Here is an 18319-nt window from a genome sequence, read left to right on the forward strand (position 1 = left end):
AGTCTGCCCGTGGATACCGTGCATGCTCTCAGCCCCTAGCTAATCAACAAAAAGGTGTGCTCAGACCACGGACCAATCTCAAGGGTGGGATGCTCTCCCCAGCAAGTTTCCACTGAGAAGAGATGGAGAAACAAGAAAGCTGGAGTCTCACTACTCAATTCCCAGCTGTTCCCTGGGGGGCCTCATGAGAGCTCGCAATCAAGAAGCCCTCATTTTTACCTGCCCGAAACCGTTCATGTGAGAACTGAGCTTACACCCCAACACATCTGAAATTTTGGCAAGTAGAAGAATACCTTTTGGGAGTCAACTGTGTTTTAAAATTTTGTTCAATAATTTTTTTCTTTTAAACCTAAATTGTAAAGGGGTACTTAGAATCCTGAGACGATCATGTGTTTGCATGGGCATAGATAGTATTGTTTAACAAACAAACAGTTTACAAAAAAACCCTTATAATCACTAATAGATTAATATTAATAGAAAATATTAATTTCCTATTAGAAAATAGAACATAATAGAAAATATTAATAGAAATATTATTTCTAGTATTAATATATTAGAAATATAGAAAATATTTCTACAGAAAATAGAAATAGAATAGAAAAGTCTATTCTAATAGAAAACTATTAGAAGAATAGAAATAGAACAGAAACTAATAGAAAATAGCTAGCATTTATATGGTGCTTTAAGATTTGCAGGACTCTTCACACCTCTAACCTATTTGATTCTTGCAACAATCCTGGGAAGTAAGTGCTATTACTATCAATAGTTTACAGATAAGGAAAGTGAGGCAGGCAGGTTAAGCAACTTGACCAGGAACACACAGCTAGTAAGTGTCTGAGGCCAGATTTGAACTCGGGAAGATGAGTCTTCTGGCCTGGCACTCTATCTAAGGCACCACCTAGTTACCCTCTTAGAGGTAAAGGCTTGCCTAAGGTTACACAGATAAATATTGAAGTCATAATTTGAACCTAGGTTCTCGGACCATGGGCAAGTACAATGAGGTGAAGAAGAAAATGGCAAACCACTCCAATATCTCTCCCAAGAAAATCCCAAATGTGAAAGAAAATCCCACAAAGAGGTGGACATGATTGAAATGACTAGAACAACAAACCTCTATTGAACTTCATGAATAGAATGAGGCAGTGAGACTAAATGCTATCAAAAGGCCCCAAAGCTCTAAGTCCTATGCTCTTATGAGCCTCCAAAGGCCTTCGTTAAACAAGTTACTTGGTCTCTGAGGAAGGCCCACGAATTTGGTCAGTGTCTATCTGCTATCATATTCTACCATTTCTTAGCAGGGCCACATGGCTCCTGAAGGACCTAGTTGACACTTTCCACTTTATACTTGGGTCTTTTAGTGTATTGTGTTCTGCCTAGGTAGTGACATTCAGGTGAAGCTTTCAGGGTTTTAATGCTCTGGTATTTTCTCTTACTTTTGAGGTTTGGCTCTGGAAGTTTTGCCTTCCAGAAGTTATTTTAATTTCTCTTTGATTATCCCTGCTCAATCAAGCAAGCTGCCACCCAGGAAACGGTGGCTGTATGATCGAGCTTCCCTTATGCATGGTTGAGAACACAAATCAGCATGCTTTCCCATTCCATTGTGCTTCTTCTATCTATGAAAAAAAATGTGCATAAACAGTTACCAGCTATTACGCTTTAAAAGTAAGTACATATAAAGCCGCAGTCATCAAAACCATTGGGTATTAGTTAGATAATAGTAGATCATAGAAACTTGCTACTAGATGAAAAAGAAACAAACAACTAAAAACAGAGTCTGCCATTCGATGAACATAAGAATATAAATGACTGGGGAAAAGATTCCCTTTTGGACAAAAATTCATGGGGAAACCGGAAAACAACTTAGCATAAATTAGGCTCAAGTCAACAACTTGTACTTTGAACTAGTATAAGCTCAAAATGGATATGCCACCTGAACTGAAAAAAAAAAATTGAAAAGGTCATATCATAAAAAGAAAAAATGGAAGAGAATAAGATCAGGTAAGGGGAAGGATAGAAAAGATTACATAAAACAAAGTAGACAACTATATAATAAATTCTTAAAAATTTTACATAAATAGAATCAATTAATGTAGAATAAGAAGACAAATCATAAAACAGGGAAAAGATCCACATCAAATATCACCAAGAAAGGTCAAATATCTAAGATATATAGGGAACTGACACAAATTAGCATGGCCAAGAGTCATGCTCTAATAGAGAAAAGATCAAAGGACAGGAACAAAAGAATATTTGCAAACTACAAATGGCCACGTGAAAATGTTCCAAATCATGAATAGTATGAGCAAAGAGAATTAAAACAATACTGAGGTCTAACCTCATACCAGGTATACTGACAAAGATGACAAAAATGGGAATAATCTGTGTTGGAGAGGCTGTGGGAAGACATACATGTTGATGCCCTGTCAGTGGAGCTGTGAAGTGGTCCATAAATTATACCCCCCAAAATGACTAAACTCACTCTGTTCTTTGACTCAGGAACTCTACCACTGGGCTTATACTCCAAGAAAAATAATCAGAAAGTGCCTTGTTACTGATACAGTAGTCATTACTGAATTAGTTGTGTGTGTACAGACTACTGACTTGTTAGAAGATCAAGACCAATATGAATATGAAGATAGGAGGAAGAGGAGGAGGAAAATGAGGAAGAGTGGAAAAGGAGAGGTAAGTAGAGGTAAACAAGGAGGAGGAGGAGGAAGACACATGACTTGTAAGAAAAACAACTTAGGTCTGAACTGATGTGGATCAATTGCCATAAAGAGAGACCAAAATAGCCTAAAAATCTTCTTAACAAACTCTTGATCTACTTGCCAAGAGGAGAGTAGCCAGAGGGTAAAACTGACTTAGATTATAAACTTGTTTGTAAAATCTTACAGAGAATGATGGTGGAAGATTATAAGTAATATTGCCTCATAAAATAGCAAGAGACAGTGGAGGAAAAACCCAATTTGAATTGGCAAAATAGTGGGGTGTTTTTTTTTCCCCTGCAAAGCCATCCTATCAAAAAACCTCCAAAAAGAGAAGAGGGAGGGGAGAAAGAAAAGGAAGGAAGGAAGGGAGGAAGGAAGGAAGGAAGGAAGGAAGGAAGGAAGGAAGGAAGGAAGGAAGGAAGGAAGGAAGGAAGGGAAAAATGTCTGAGGCTGGGTTTCAACTACTCTAGGTCCAAAGCTATATTCATACCCACTTGGCTGCTCACTTGGACTTCATTACTGTATCCCAGAAACTCATCTTCCTGTAAGAGTACATCAACTTTGAAACTCGTATCTCGGTAGTCCCTCCCCATTGGGCCTCTCCCTCCTTCTGATTCGAAAGGGTATAGGGTGGAAAACTTTTCTCAGATCTTCTATTTATCAAGGGGACTCATTTCTCATCATTTCTCACCTGGCTGCAGGACTTAATCATGCCTCTCCTTGGGCAAGTACTCTCCCTCTTCTCTCCTACCCCTTTTCAGCTTCTTTTTATGTATTGTGTGCCTCCATTAGATTGTACCTTGAGGGCAGGGGCTGGTTTTGTTTTCGTTGTTTTTTTTTTTTTTTTTTTGCTATTCTTATGTCTCTAGAGCATAGCACAGCGCCTGGGACATAGCAGGAACTTAAGTCAGTGCTTACTGACTATCCAGCATGCCACCTATCTGCCTACTACCAATTATGTCTGACTAACCATATTTCCTTTTGTGACAGGGATACCAGAATGTGAGATCAAGAGAATGTGATAGGCATAGTATACCTGAATTTCCACAAAACCCTTGACAGAGTACCTTATGCTATATCCTTGTGAACAAGATGTACATACAAGTTGGGCCATGGTATAGCTAGATGGATTCAGAAGTAGCTGGATAACCAGACCGAAAGGATTATCAATGTCAACTCTGACCGTGATCTCTAGTGTAGTCTTTCAGGGGATCTTTTCTTGGTTTTGTGCTACTCAATATATTTTTTTCAGTGACTTGGATGAAGGGCACAGATGGTATGTTTATCAAAACTGAAGATTATATAAAGGTAAGATGAACAGGCAACACATTGGCTGATAGAATCAGGATCCAAAGATACTGCAAGTTTAATTTAAGAACATGAAATTTACTATGGATAAACAGAAAATTATACACTTTGACTGAAGAAAAACAATTACAGAAGTAGAGTATGGAAGTGGTATGGTTGGACAACAGTTAACAGAAAACAGACCTAGGGGTTTCAGTGGACCACATGGTTAACATGAATAAAAAGTATGAGACAGCAGCCAAAATATTAATAGACTCTTAGACTGCATTAATATTATAATATCCAGAACTAAGGACAAAGAATGTGGTCTGGTCAATTAATTAATCAACATTTATTAAGTGCTCATTAAGTTGGATACTTGTTGCAAAAAGTAAAATAATCGATTCTAACCCTAATCTATACTTTCATAGTATCAGCATCTGGATTAAAGTGTTTAGCTCTGAGGACCACATTTTAGAAAGAACATTGACTAACTGGAGTGTGTCTAGAATAATGACTGCAAAAAGTGAGAGGACTGGAGATCATGCACAACAAGGCTTGGTTGAAGAAAATGGTAATATTTTAGCCTAGAGAGGAAAAGATTTAAAAAGGGGTATGATTGCTGTCCTCAATAAGTAAGGAATTACTAAAGGTGGAAGAGGGATTAGGCTTGTTTTGCTTTACCTTTTACAGCTTTAATATGCTCTGGTTCCAAGGATGTGAAGGGTTAGCACGTGTAAGAAAGATTACATTTATTCTGTTTAGTCCCAAAAGAAGAATGGGGAGCAGCGAATGGAAGTTGAAGGAGTGAAGATTTTGGCTTAATATAAGGGAAAGCTCCCCTAAAGATATGGTCCAAATATGGAATGGATTGCTTTAGGATGTACTGAGTTCCCTTCAGTGGATGTCTTGAGGTACAGAGTGGATGGCCTCTTGTCAGCGATACAGTGGAAGGCTTTCTTAATCACATATAGGTTGGACTAGATGACCTTTGAGGGGCGTGCTCACTCTAAGACTGATTTGTGAAAGGCTATAAAAGATTATCTTGTCAGTCTCACTTCCTATTTAATTACAACTTAACATAGCATCTGTGGTATCTTTACATATGGGCATCCATACTGTTTACACACTTTCAGTGACCTTATTAGATGGCAGCTAGGTGGCACAGGAGATAGAGCCCTGGACCTGGAATCAGAAAGACCTGAGTTCAAATATGGCCCCAGACACTTAGCTGTGTGACCCAGCACAAGTCAATACTTCTGTTTCAGGTTTCTCAGGTATAAAGTAGAGACAACAACAGCACCTACCTACCACACTGGTTAAAGACATAATATACACGTCACTTTGCAAATCTTAGAATACTATTAATACTAATATTAAATGCTATTTATTATTATCATTATTAAACTTCAAGTCTTTCCACTGAATTCTAAGCAAAAATGTTTCTGTAAGCTTCTAAGTTGTAAAGAATGTACTTTAATTTTGTATTTCAGTATAAACTACTTTACAACTTTAAAACAATAAATTAAAGTCATACTCTACATTCTGTTCTTTGAACATCTGTCATTTTCAGAGACTTCTCAAAGCCAAGAGGACCAATAATTAAAAGATAATTACTAATATAAACTCAACAGGAAATTATGTATTAAAATTACCATCCTGACTTGGTTTATTCTTTGACATGTCTGAAAATACAAATGTTAAGTTACTGTACCCAACTTAAAAAAAAACAAAAAGCATTCCACTTGATTTGAAAACCACAACTCACTTTCTTTGTTGCTGTATGATTAATGAACTTTCAAGAGTACGTTTTAGATGTATGGTACAATGGATTAGCCAACTTTTGAGAAAATTACATGTGTAATCCTCCCACAGAGTAGTAAAATTGTGTCTAAGTCACTATTTAAAAAGTTTTGTTCTTAATTAAGCTCACCAATTTAAACAATTAAAGATCAATGGGACAGCACTACTGTACTAAAGACATATGCCAAGGAAATGCCCACATCTTAAATTTAACAGCTGCATGTTTAAAGATTGTTTGTATTTATTCTTGTTACACAGCAGAAGCTTCAAACAGACTAAGATTTATGTTTGTCTGTGAAATTTGCCAATCAAGATGAAAGTCAGTGTCACTATTCATTATAGGTCAAACTATTTATTCCAAGTTCTAATAAGGGTTTACAGAAGCTGTTATGTAATAAAAATGAACACTGAAAATAAGAAACAAGTTTTCAAAGCTAGGCCATTTCCAATGTAGTTATTAAACCACATGATTTTGTATGAAAATAAACAGGATATTTCCACATCATTCAAGAGTCCATAAAGTATGTTTCAAAGTCCATATCCAAGTCTGAAACGAGAGCACCAACAAAATCTTCAATGGAGAGACACTTTTGAAGCATACCTGAAAGAATAAAAGGGAAAATGTTCATGAGGTAATCTATATTTTTATCTATTTATGTAAAAAAATATCATGAAATTTTTAGGAACTGAATCATTATATTATAGATCAGATCAAACTTAGAGGTTGTCCAGTCTTGTGAAAGGAAAAGGGGAAAGAAAAGAGAATAAGCATTAATACAGTGCCTACTATGTGTCAGGCACTGTGCTCAGCACCTTTTACAAATATTATCTCATTTGATCCTCACAACAATCCTGTGAGGTAGGCGCTATATGATCATCATTTTATTTTGAGGAAAGCAAAGCAAACAGAGGTGAAATGACCTGCCCAGGATCACAAAGCTAGTAAGTAGCTGAAACCATATTTGAACTCAGGTCTTCATGACTCCAGGCCCAGTCCTCTATCTACTATACCCCCATCTCCCTTTAACACTGCAAGGTTATGAACTGTTTTTTCTTACATTTCTGGTTTCTACTTTAACATTTGGATTGGCATTTCTGGCAAGAATACTCAAAGGCCCAAATGTGGTACTCTACTGTTATTACTATTATATTTGGAAATATCATAATCTGTTGACATTACTCTATACTACTCTATAGATTTTTCAACTAATTTTGCTAAGGTTTAGGATTTATAGTTTATGACATTTCATATATTATCAGTTAAGCATTGAGTCTGCCATTAAAAATTTTCTTCCAGGTTGCAATTCACCAATAATTCATTTCAGTGAATCTATAATTATCTTTGGCTAGTATCTTGCTATGTGATGGGAAAGATACAAAATTCTTGGAAGCAACATACCCTGCCCTGATGGAACTTATGAGTATGGGGAGGAAAAATATATAGACTATATCTATACATAGTAATACCTAGAAAGGGAAGGGAATAGAGCATTTATATAGTGCCTATTATGTGCTAGGCAGTGTGCTAAGCTCTTTATAAATATATTATTTGATACAACAAGCACATTAGAGGGATTCAAAAATCAAACTGATATGTGAGGTATGAGTGGGGAAAAGTTTTTACTGATTGGGGACAGATGGAGGGATGGGCGGACGGAAGCTTCACAAAAGATGAGACTATTGTTTTCTCTCCACTCATCCTTTGGAGAATGATTCAAGAAATTAACCCTGTTGCCACACCCAAATTCCAGAAGGCCAAGAACACTTCAAGGTTTGAACCAGATCCTTAACGGCATTAAACTACAAGGGTAGACTATATAACAGAACATCCAACATTGTTACAGGGAAAAAAAGGCCACCTCTCACTCTTCTATTACATACTCAAAATTTTGTAAGAATTATAAATAAGTATGAAAAATACCGAAAACTATTTTTGCTAAAAGACTCAAAAGTGAGAGGAACCTGCTACCTCCTGAGGCAAACATTCTCATTTGGATTTTAGAGCTATCCAAAAATCTTCCTTTTGATGTAAGTTCTACTTGACTCATTTCAGACAATAACATTTAGAATTCCATTTTCTTACAGGACAAATAATTTCTAAAGAAGCAAATTTGCTAGCCCAGTCATGCTAGCCCAGCTATCATTGATGATTTGATACTTTCTAATTAAAATAGGTAAATGTATAAATAGTAAATTAAAACACATGCTTTGAATACATAACCAGGCAAACTTGGTCTGATTATAAGTCAGAAAGACTTTTGAAAAGAGAAAAAACAAAAAGGACTGGAATTTGGTACTTCAATTAGTAGTAGATAACCCATTATACTTTTTACAGAGAAAACATGTTTTCTGTGGCAGCATGAGGGCATAAGTTATTTTTAGCTGTTGCACTATAACAAGACACATTGACTTGTTAGCCTGTTTTTCTTCCTTTTAATATCTGAAATATTTTTATGGTGAAATGACTAGTTTCAGGAATTGTCATGAGTTAAATCTAGTTCATTCAGAGCTAACCCTTACTGTTAAGTATAACCTTAGTGTTTCTTTGAAGTGGCTCATTTTCAACTCACCAAACTGCCAACATAAATATGACCTTACCCTACCCTCTTCCACAGACACACCTAAAGCACCTCCTTCTCCAGTTTTACATGTCTTCAAACTATTCTTTTTTCTCAGAGAATGATAATAATAGTAGGCACAATGAAAGAAAAATACTTTTGTTGTCTCCTTTTAATATAGTCTAGCTAAAGCCAACTGGCTCAGCTTAGTTATGATTGTGCATGTAACATAATGGTTAAAGATGATGGTTCATAAAAACAAAAAACCCAGCAAGAAAATACCTCAAGACTTGAGGCAATTGGGAGAAAGTCCTTGCTCTGTTCTCACAGTATTCTGACTTTAATTAGATTTAAATATGTTCTGCAAGAATCAACATGAGATTTGTGAATTAAAGACAGTTCATGAATTAAAAGAAAAACTCAATGCTTACAAAGTATTAAAAATATGAAAAATAAAGCTGATTTTTATGTGGGAGGGTGGTAAAAAGGAATCTGTAGGCCCTGATCTAGTTGACAATGTTTTTTTTGGCTTTGGAGCTTTATTAAATATGGCTAAAGACTCTCTGTTTTGGAAGAAAAACTCAGAAATTATGCAGATGTTGGATTCCACAGTGAATGGAGATTAAAAAAGATTCAACTGTTGAAATCATTAAAAATAGGAAGAAGAAACTCCCTCTATCCATAATCCTGAGAGCTGAAGAAAACTACTTTGCAAACATGCAGAAACTATTAATAGCAAGTACACAGAAAGACAAAACTGTACTATGCTTATCTTGAAATACTAACTCAAAAGAAGGAAATACCACAACAAATGAGGATGGTTATTTATTTACCTAATATAAGGAAGTGAACAGTATACAAAGCAAAGGGAGTGGAAAGACTGAGGATTTCCTCTATTTCTCTCCCCATTTTACCTGAGTGGTAACCGGGTTAATCAAAAAATTTTGTGAATTAATACATTTTGTAGTCTGCTCATTTTGTTCAAATTATGCAATTTTCATAACTCTGAGGTGTCAGGGCAAGTGTTTGAGGGCTGACCAAAACAAATGATGATATTCAAAGAATTTTAAGCTTTTTTTTGCAATGTCTGTCAACTTAAAATAGAGATTAAGTTACAGAAAAGGGAGTATGAGAACTTGACACCTTGGAAGACAGTTCACTTTTCATTTTTTTGTTATTAGGGAATCAACTGATCCTTGATGTGTCACAAATGGTGAAGTGGGAAAAGTAAGTCAAGCTGATTTCCAATGCCACATGCACCTTCTCATACCCTTCTTAAACTTTTCTTTATGTATGTCATAAAGACACTGCTTAAATCACTGTCATTCATGCCAGTACAACTTTACAATTTTTAATTTCAGGTGTACTACCCAATTAAATCAATGTTACAGAGTTCATTCTATAAGTAGTCAACAAAGCAGTATTTACAGGCCATGAAGGATGGAGATAAAGGGAAAGCTTTTGCTGAAAAGGAGTACAAGCTAGTATTAACAAGCTAGTATGTGGAACAGGACAACATTCAGACAGGTACTTTTGGAAAAACATGAGTTGAGGGTGTTCTGGATTACACAGTAGAGAGCCAGGCAGACGGTGGGAGCTCAACAAAGCTGTTGCTGCAGGGTTCTTGCTATGGCTTCAACTTGAACGTTGGCAGCTAATAGATTTGTACTTAAGATGTTTTCTGAGTGCCCTCCAGGTATCTGTGCTAATGCTTCACTTACAGAAGTCCTTACATGTTCAAGGGTCTTCTAACTATGCATACTTCAATGGTATCACCAGGAAAATATTCTCTCCAACCCAGGAATGAGGTTCAATATAGGTAACAAGGTGATAACACTTCAAATTTCTCATGGTTTTTAATTTCACCCTCTCCAATTCTGCAACATATAATCTCACAGGGCTCACATTTAGATAGCAACACATTTGTAAATATGAATTTATTTAACCTTCTGAGTATGGGTTTGAATATACAAATGAGGCCCAGTGTTTGGCAGCTGTCATGTGTATGGCTCTGAATCAATCTTTAGGGCCTTAGGTAGTCAGACCTTTCTTGTTTGGATCCTGATAATGATTATGACTTATCCCCAGGTTTTATCAGTTCTTGAGGTGAGAAGGCTTTCTGTATCACTAAGACTAGAAAAATTAGGAAATGAATATTTTGTCCACAGATTTGCTATTTAGCTAAAAGGAAACAAATAAAAGAAATAAGGCAGTTTTAGGTTTTCTTGAGAAGGAGGGGAATTTTTTTTTTTTTTTGATACCTTAACTGGCACTACTTCGAGCCCCAAATTTAACAGTGAACTCTGCCTGGGTAACCAAATGGAAGTGGTTCAGTTACATCAATGACCTCTGCTCAGGTAAACACTGGTACCATACTAATGACTATAATGAAAGCAGAGACAAATTACGCAAGGATTAAAAAGCAGTTTGCTAGGTTCTACATGAGGTGCTAGGGATATAACAGGTAAAACAAAACAAAGAAACTACCATTCCCTCCTTTAAAGAAGTTGGAAGAAGAGAAGACTCTTTAAACTTTAAAGTTTTATGGATGCTATACTAGGAAACCTCGAGAGAAGAGACTGGATCAAATCCAAATCCTAGCTCCAATATGTGACTAGTTGTTTAACAGGAGCAAATCACTTCTGGCCTTCTGTTTTCCTCATCTTCAAAATAAGAAGAGTAACACTAGTACTAACCATGATGGACTGCTAGGAGGAAAACACTATATAGGGTGTCCCAAGAGTTTTAATGAAGCTTTAAGCTACTAAAGCTTCGTATTAAAAATGTTAAATTAAGGATTTTACGTTAAAGCTGGTAAAAACCCAGGATTAAAGCAAGGTCTAAACTATCTAAAGCTCTAGAGATTGATTCAGGGTTATACTGCCTCAGTTGTATATCCAAACATATACCAAAACGTTAAATAAATTAGTTATTAAATTTTTTAAATAAATTCATTAATAAAACTTTAATAGTTTAAAACTGCACTAAGACTTTTGGGATACCTCATATAAAGGTGAGCCTCATACATGGTTGGTGTTAAGTAAGTGTCTGCTAAGCTGAGTTGAAATTATTAACTGAAATTACCAGGAACACTTCTATGGTTTCATTCACTCAATTTGCCTGTCATGTGCCAGTGCCATGGGCAACATCATCAATACCAAAGACTGTTTACTATTTGTATGTGGCACGACATGAGGAGTTGTGTTAAGATGATCCCCTAAAATAACTAGGAAATCAAGTGTAGCTTCTTCTGTGTTTTGGTAGATAACACTTCCATCATATCAGTAGAGGTGGAAAAAATAGGCGATATTTAGTTTAAGGAAAAGAAGTCAATGAGAGATAATGCCTGTCTTCAAATATTCAAAGAGCTTTCAAGTAGAAGAAGAATTGGATTTATTCTGTTTGACTCCAAAGACAGACCAAGCCATTTTTGGGATAACTGTAAGGAGGAATCTTTCAATAATTATAACTATCTCACAATGGAATGGCCTATCTATTAAGTAGTACGTACCCTAATGCTTGGAAGTGTTCAAAGATGAGATGACAACTTTTGGGGGTGGGGGTGGGGGTGGGGCAGAGGGGCCAAGAGAAAGAGGAGGGTCTGAGATAACCACTTGTTAAGTGATAGCATAGAAAGGTTTGGTTAGATGACCTCTAAGGTCTCTTCCAATTCCAAGATTCTTTGATTACTATGTAAGGTAAATACAAGTTAAAATGCTAATAAGCAAGGCAGATTTATACTGTTGTTTTATTCCATGAAACAAAAATTTGATACTACCAATAAAATAGGAAGCATCCCCTTGACCTTATCCAAAACCATGGTATTTCCGGTAGTGGTGTGAAGTTTTGTTTGTCACAACTCAAGTGACTTAATGGAGCTGGGGAAATGCCAGAACTCAAATATATGACCAAGAGGCTAGAATGGCTTCAGGATGAAAACAGGCTAAAATAACTAGGCCTCTTCAGGTGCTTTTGAAAAAGAAAATGACAGTTGACAACTAATACAATCTCAATTGATAAAATCATGAAGGGTGAAGACAAACGGAGATTTGTTCAGCAAGCTCTAAGGTACTAGAAAACAGGGGGCAACTTTGGAGGCTTCAAGGAGGTAGTTTCAGTATAAAGAGAAGAATACACATTTTCATGGGAACTATTCTGGAAATAGTAATTGATTCTATTTAAAAGATTTACAAGAAAAAAATCTTAAGAAAGCCTCTCTATTATCACCATCCTTTTTGTTGTTGAACTTCACACTCAGAATAAAGTTTAACTACGTGGATTAGTCCTGTTACCACCCAGAAGGGAGGATCTTCAGCACAGGGGCTGCAATGGCTGAGCAACTTCTCTAAAAGGCAGGCTAGAAAGGGAAATGAAAAAACCTCACACTTATATAGTTCAATTCAACGAGCACTTATTAAAAGCCTAGCATGTACTAGTTACTGTGTGAGGGACTGGGAAGACAAAAACAAAACACACCTTCTCATCATCAGTCTTTGCTCTCAAGGAGATTTACTGCATTCTACTTTGAGAGAAAAAGGGTGTACATAGGAACATATACAAACTGCTGAATGAGACTAGCATAGGAAACTTGGGATAGGAAAGTCCTTCTACTAATGTAGATTGCAACTCAAAGTGTTAACGGACTGCCTGAGAGGTTAAATAATGTGCCCAGAGTCACAAAGCCATTAAGTGTCAGAGGGAAGACTTGAACCTGGGTCTTCCTGACTCTAAGGAAGGGTCTCTATCTACTATGCCATTGGGCCTCTTCATAAAAAAGTATGATTTTACTGTTCAGTCATTTCAGTTGTGTCCAATTCTTCAAGATCCCATTTTGGATTTTCTTGGCAAAGATTCTAGAACTGTTTGCCATTTCCTTCTCCAGCTCATTTTGCAGATGAGGAACCTGATACCAACAGGGTTAAATGTTTGAAGTCAGATATGAATTTGGTTCCTCCTGACTCCAGGCCAGGTGCTCTCTCTACTGTGCCACTACCTGACCCACAAAAAACAGTAAAAAAAAAAAAAAACACAAAAAGCCAAAAAACAAATCTTACTTTTTGGATGGGTGAACCCAATAAACAAGGGACTCTAGAAAGATCTCCTGTCAGTGTCTGAGCTTTAAAGGGAGCCAGGGATTCTTAGAGGCTGATGAAGTGAGGAGGGAAAACATTCTATGCCTGTGGCAAGACCTCAGCGTCAGGCGAGGGCTGAGGCAAAGCAAACTAGAGCACTCAGATAGGGTTAGTAAGAGTCAGAGCAGTTGCTGCTACTGCAGCAGCAACACCATCTAGGACAAACTGGAGCTGCACTTGAGACTCCATGGGGCCTACTGACATCCACTTCCTGCTATTCTATCTTTTGGCTCTTTTCTTGTCTTAGGAATGCACCTTCCTAACTTCTGGCTCAAGCTCCTGACCTCATAAACAACGAGGGAGCAAAGATTTTGGAAAACCAAAGCCTCAAAATGCGCTAGTCTACTGTGTTATGATAACATATCATACTTTATGTGTATGTTTTATAAATGATTTACAAAGCAGAAAGTGCTTTCATTTCATCCTCACAGCAACCCAATGAGGTTGGCAAGGCAAATATTACATCATCCCTTTATATACGGGCAAATAGGCTCAGAAGTGAAGTAACTTGATGTCCTGATCTTTCTTTACCATAGATGAATGGAAAAAAATCTATTAATCACTTGCTATGTGCGAATTACTGTGTTAAACACTGGGGTACAAACAGATAAATAAGAAAGCTCCCCTTCTCAGATAATGAAGAGCTCTCTGCACCTGAAAAAACTCTTCATTCTAACTAGATTCACTTTGGAATTCCCTCCATTATAGCCACCAGTATCTTTAAAGAGCATTTTATAAGTTAAAGTAGTCATATATGCCAAGCTGAGATCAGACTGATTTCAAATTGAATTCACAAAGACAAGCCTGGAAGTAGGTAAAACTCTTGAGTGAATTTTATGAAATCAGTATTCTCATTCCAGGTATGTGTCACTCCCAAGCCTAAGGCAATTATATGGCTCATCTCTTCTTTGAAGTTTTTTCCTTATTTAGAATGCTGGGTTACCCATACTTTTAATAAAGATAGTTACCAAGGATCTTCTATCACATGTAATAATCAGGAAAATCAGATAATCTGCCTGAAAATGACATTCCTTCCCACACAGGTACCTTTACTATCACAGTCTATCTAGACTGAGTTAGTTGTCCTTAAGTAAGGTAATCTCCTTGTGGCTGAGGTTAGGATTTCCTAAATGAAAGATCTGGAACACTTAGCATAAATGTTGATCCAGTGAGAGAGAGACAGGAGAGAGAGAGAGGGAAACAGAAAGAGAGAATATACACAAACACACACGTGTTCTCCATTTATATATTAGTTTATTTTAATTTCATTGTGGGATTGAGTAATTTCCATTTAAAATTACATTCTGGATCACAAAACATTTTTCTTTTGAAGCTCAATGTCTTTCTTAAATAAACTTATACCCACACCCATACACTAAACATATACACACCCTCTCAACAAAATCAGTACATTTCTAAAAGGGAGGTCTTAACTTTGAGAACACAGGTGCTCTCTCCCATTTTATTCTTTTAAAGAGCTCTGAGCTATTTCAAAGTCTAAATTAGGTAAATAACTAAACAAGCTAGAAATTTCATTTACTTGGCTATTATTCTGTGTTGCCATTATATGTAGTACTGAAACAGTGCTGTAATACTGAAGCCACGCCAAACACAGGACTCGGTGTCATAACTACCACATAAATAGTAGAAAAATGCTTCTTCATCCAACAAAGAGGATGCTCTGGTATTAAAACCTGCTATGATACTCTAAGAAACATCACCTTACAAGTGTGTCGGCAGGAAATCAGCCTAATCCAATCCATCTCAACCTAAAAAGCATTTATAAAGTACCTAATTTGTATAAGGTGTTATGTTAGATGCAGCTGACACAAAGACGAATTAAAAAACAGCTCCTTGTCTTAAAGGAGTTGACATTCTTCTGGTGGGGAGAGGTAGTGATAGATCATGCAAACACTTACATACAGACATGTTAATTTGGAGAGGAGGGCAACAACTAGGGGGAAACCGGGTATATCTTTCCTCAGGAAATGGTACCTGGGATGAACTTTGAAATTGAAGATTCTAAGATGCACAGGTGAGGGGAAAGTGCATTTCCAGCATGGAGAAGAGACTCCACAAAGGCACCAAAACAAGTGTGTCAGTTTGCCTGGAGTGGAGAGTATGTGGACAATGTAGCAATGTGCAATAAGCATGGAAAGTTAGGCTGGAGTAAGATTATTTGAAGGGCTTTCAAAGATATTATCTTGGTATGACTAAGAGCAAACTTTAAATTTGTATTTGTGATCAAATAAAAAAAATCTCCAAAGTTCTTTGAATAAAGTAAGGCAGCAAGCATGATCTCTAGCAAGTCACTGTCAAAAAGCACGTTATCTTGAAGGCAGGGGAAAAAGGCATAGTAGGGACGGCCAGGTCATGGAACCAACAAGATGAAATGACTAGAATTTTCTCGAGTCCCCATTAACTTCCAGACTACCCTCTCTGCCAAAAAGGAGTGGAATTATATGCCAGAGGTAGAACCATTACAGTTATATCCACAGGACAAGAAAGTAGGAACTCCAAATGGGATAACAGTTTTATGGATGAGTAGTGGAAAACACCAAACTTTAATGCTCTTTCTCAGTACCCAACTCCTATGAGCTTCTATACTTTAGAAGGACACACAAATCAACTCACAGGCTTGTGCTTTGGAAACTAATCAGAGATTTCCCTGCTACTGCAGTCTCTCTTGCCCTTCCTCATCCTATTACAACATGTGGTGAACACTGATTATGCCCTGCCACCTGGAGGAATTGGGGAGGGGGAACTTCCCTTCTACCTAGGGCAGCATCTAGTTTGGGAACTCCCAAGGCTACAGAAGCTCTGCCTGGAATAAAAACTTTATTTTCCCCCCAACACTGCAAAAAGCTGAGGATGCTAACTTAGGATAGCCAGAGGACTAATGAATGGTGCAAACTTGAGTAGGACTGGGTCTGAATGGATTCTAGTTTTCTTTACTTGAAGCCTGGTATAACCACAAGTGTGGACCAGTCTTATCTCTTCAGAATCTACTTGGAGCCAGGGCCAAGGTTGGTGAAAATTCCCCAGTACAGAAGGAGGCAGAGATAGCACTGGGTTCCAGCCCTGGGGGAAAATCCCATTATAAAAGGGGAAGATTAAGAAAGTGGAAGACAAAGTAATATAAGGAAGAAAATTCAATGGAAAAAAACCTAGAGTATAAACAGTTACATCAAGAGAGAAGATACTGGAATTAGAAGGGAAGATGAATGTTAAAACATCCAAAAGATTACCAACTTCTCAAAACAAATATTTAAAGACAATAAAAATTGAATCAGCACTTGCCTAATGGAACATAAAAAACACAGTGATTTTCCAAAAGGGCATGGAATCATCACAGGATGGATTAAGAGAAAAATCAAACTATGACAGATAGAATAAATGGGTGGAATGGCTTGCATGATGGAAATAATTTAAAGAATAAGAAAACTTGAAACTACAGGACTGTCTTCAAAGAAGCAAGTAAGAAGAGAGAATTGGACTTCAGAAAACAAATATACCAAAGTGAAAGACAGTCTGAAAAAAAGAAGCAAAATATAATAATAATATTAAAAGAACATGTGATTTCTATATAAGCAAAATACCTTGGTCTGGAAGACGGAATGTGCAGAGAAAACCCAAGGATCGGAGGCCTCCCAGAATTACAATGACAATTCAAAAAACCTAAGCACAATAATGTAAGAAATAATACAAGAAAACTGCTAAGAGCTTCATAAAATAAAGTGCTAATTGAAAGAATCCTGATTGCCTCCAAAACAAAAGCCCTATGCTATCCTAAAGTCTTCCTTTACAAAGGGTTCACAACTTTCTTGGTAACTCCATTTTCAGCAGCTACTCAGCTTGGCTTCAATTCCAATGAACAACATGCCCTCCTCATTTCTGAAAGCCCCATCCACCTAGAATAAGCTGATCACCATGAAGAATGACTCAGGTTTTGAAACTCTGCACTTTCTGAACTCACTCTCAGTCGCCCATCCCCTCTGACTGGAGGGGAGAGTACTAAATCCTTCCCAAAGCTTCACTTTACAGAGGATTCACAACCTTCCTGATAACTCTATTTTCCATCAGGTGCTCTGCTGGGCATCGACTCCAGGGAAAATATAACCCCTCACTTCACTTTCTCCATTTCTCTTTTCAGCTTCCTTTTGTGTGTTATTTTCCCCCATTAGATTGTAAGCTTCTTGAGGGCAAAGGCTGTCTCTTTTTCTTCATTGGAATCCCCAGAGCTTAGTACAGTGCCTGGAACACAGTAGACACTTAATAAATGTTTACTAAATTGAACTAAATTGCTTCAAATCCCAAGAAATATGTGTAGTGGTTAAATCTAACAATTCCAACGACAAACAACAAATTCTATAAGCAACCAGGTAAAAGAAATTTAAATATAAGAGAAAGTAAACTCAAATAATGCAAGATTATTCTGAACTCATCGGAAGGGAAAGCTGTAATATCTTTTTTTTTTTTTAATGTAACTTTTAACATTTATTTTCACAAAATTTTGGGTTACAAATTTTCTCCCCTTTTATCCCCTCCCCCCCCCAAACCCAAGCATTCTAATTGCCCCTGTGACCAATCTACTCTCTCTTCTATCCTCCCTCTCTGCCCTTGTCTCTGTCTTCTCTTTTGTCCTGTAGGGCCAGATAGCTTTCTTGACCCCTTAACCTGTATTTCTTATTTCCCAGTGGTAAGAACATTACATTTGATCCTAAAACTCTGAGTTCCAACTTCTTTACCTCCCTCCCTCCCCACCCCTTCCCTTTGGAAGGCAAACAATTCAATATAGGCCAAATCTGTGTAGTTTTGCAAATGATTACCA

The 18319-nt window shown here is 37.0% G+C and overlaps 1 protein-coding gene across 1 annotated transcript in view; it reads right to left on the reverse strand.

Annotated features, from left to right (window-relative positions):
- Positions 1-6134: 6134 nt before the first annotated feature.
- MIPEP (mitochondrial intermediate peptidase) overlaps positions 6135-18319 on the reverse strand; it is a 196320-nt gene continuing 184135 nt past the window's right edge. Inside the window, exon 19 of the mRNA XM_072611732.1 lies at positions 6135-6399. Within this exon, the coding sequence (XP_072467833.1) occupies positions 6305-6399 (95 nt within the window). The 3' untranslated portion in view covers positions 6135-6304. The remainder of the gene's footprint in view (positions 6400-18319) is intronic.

The sequence above is a fragment of the Notamacropus eugenii genome, chromosome 5 (assembly GCF_028372415.1).
Source record: "Notamacropus eugenii isolate mMacEug1 chromosome 5, mMacEug1.pri_v2, whole genome shotgun sequence".
NCBI lineage: Eukaryota > Metazoa > Chordata > Mammalia > Diprotodontia > Macropodidae > Notamacropus > Notamacropus eugenii.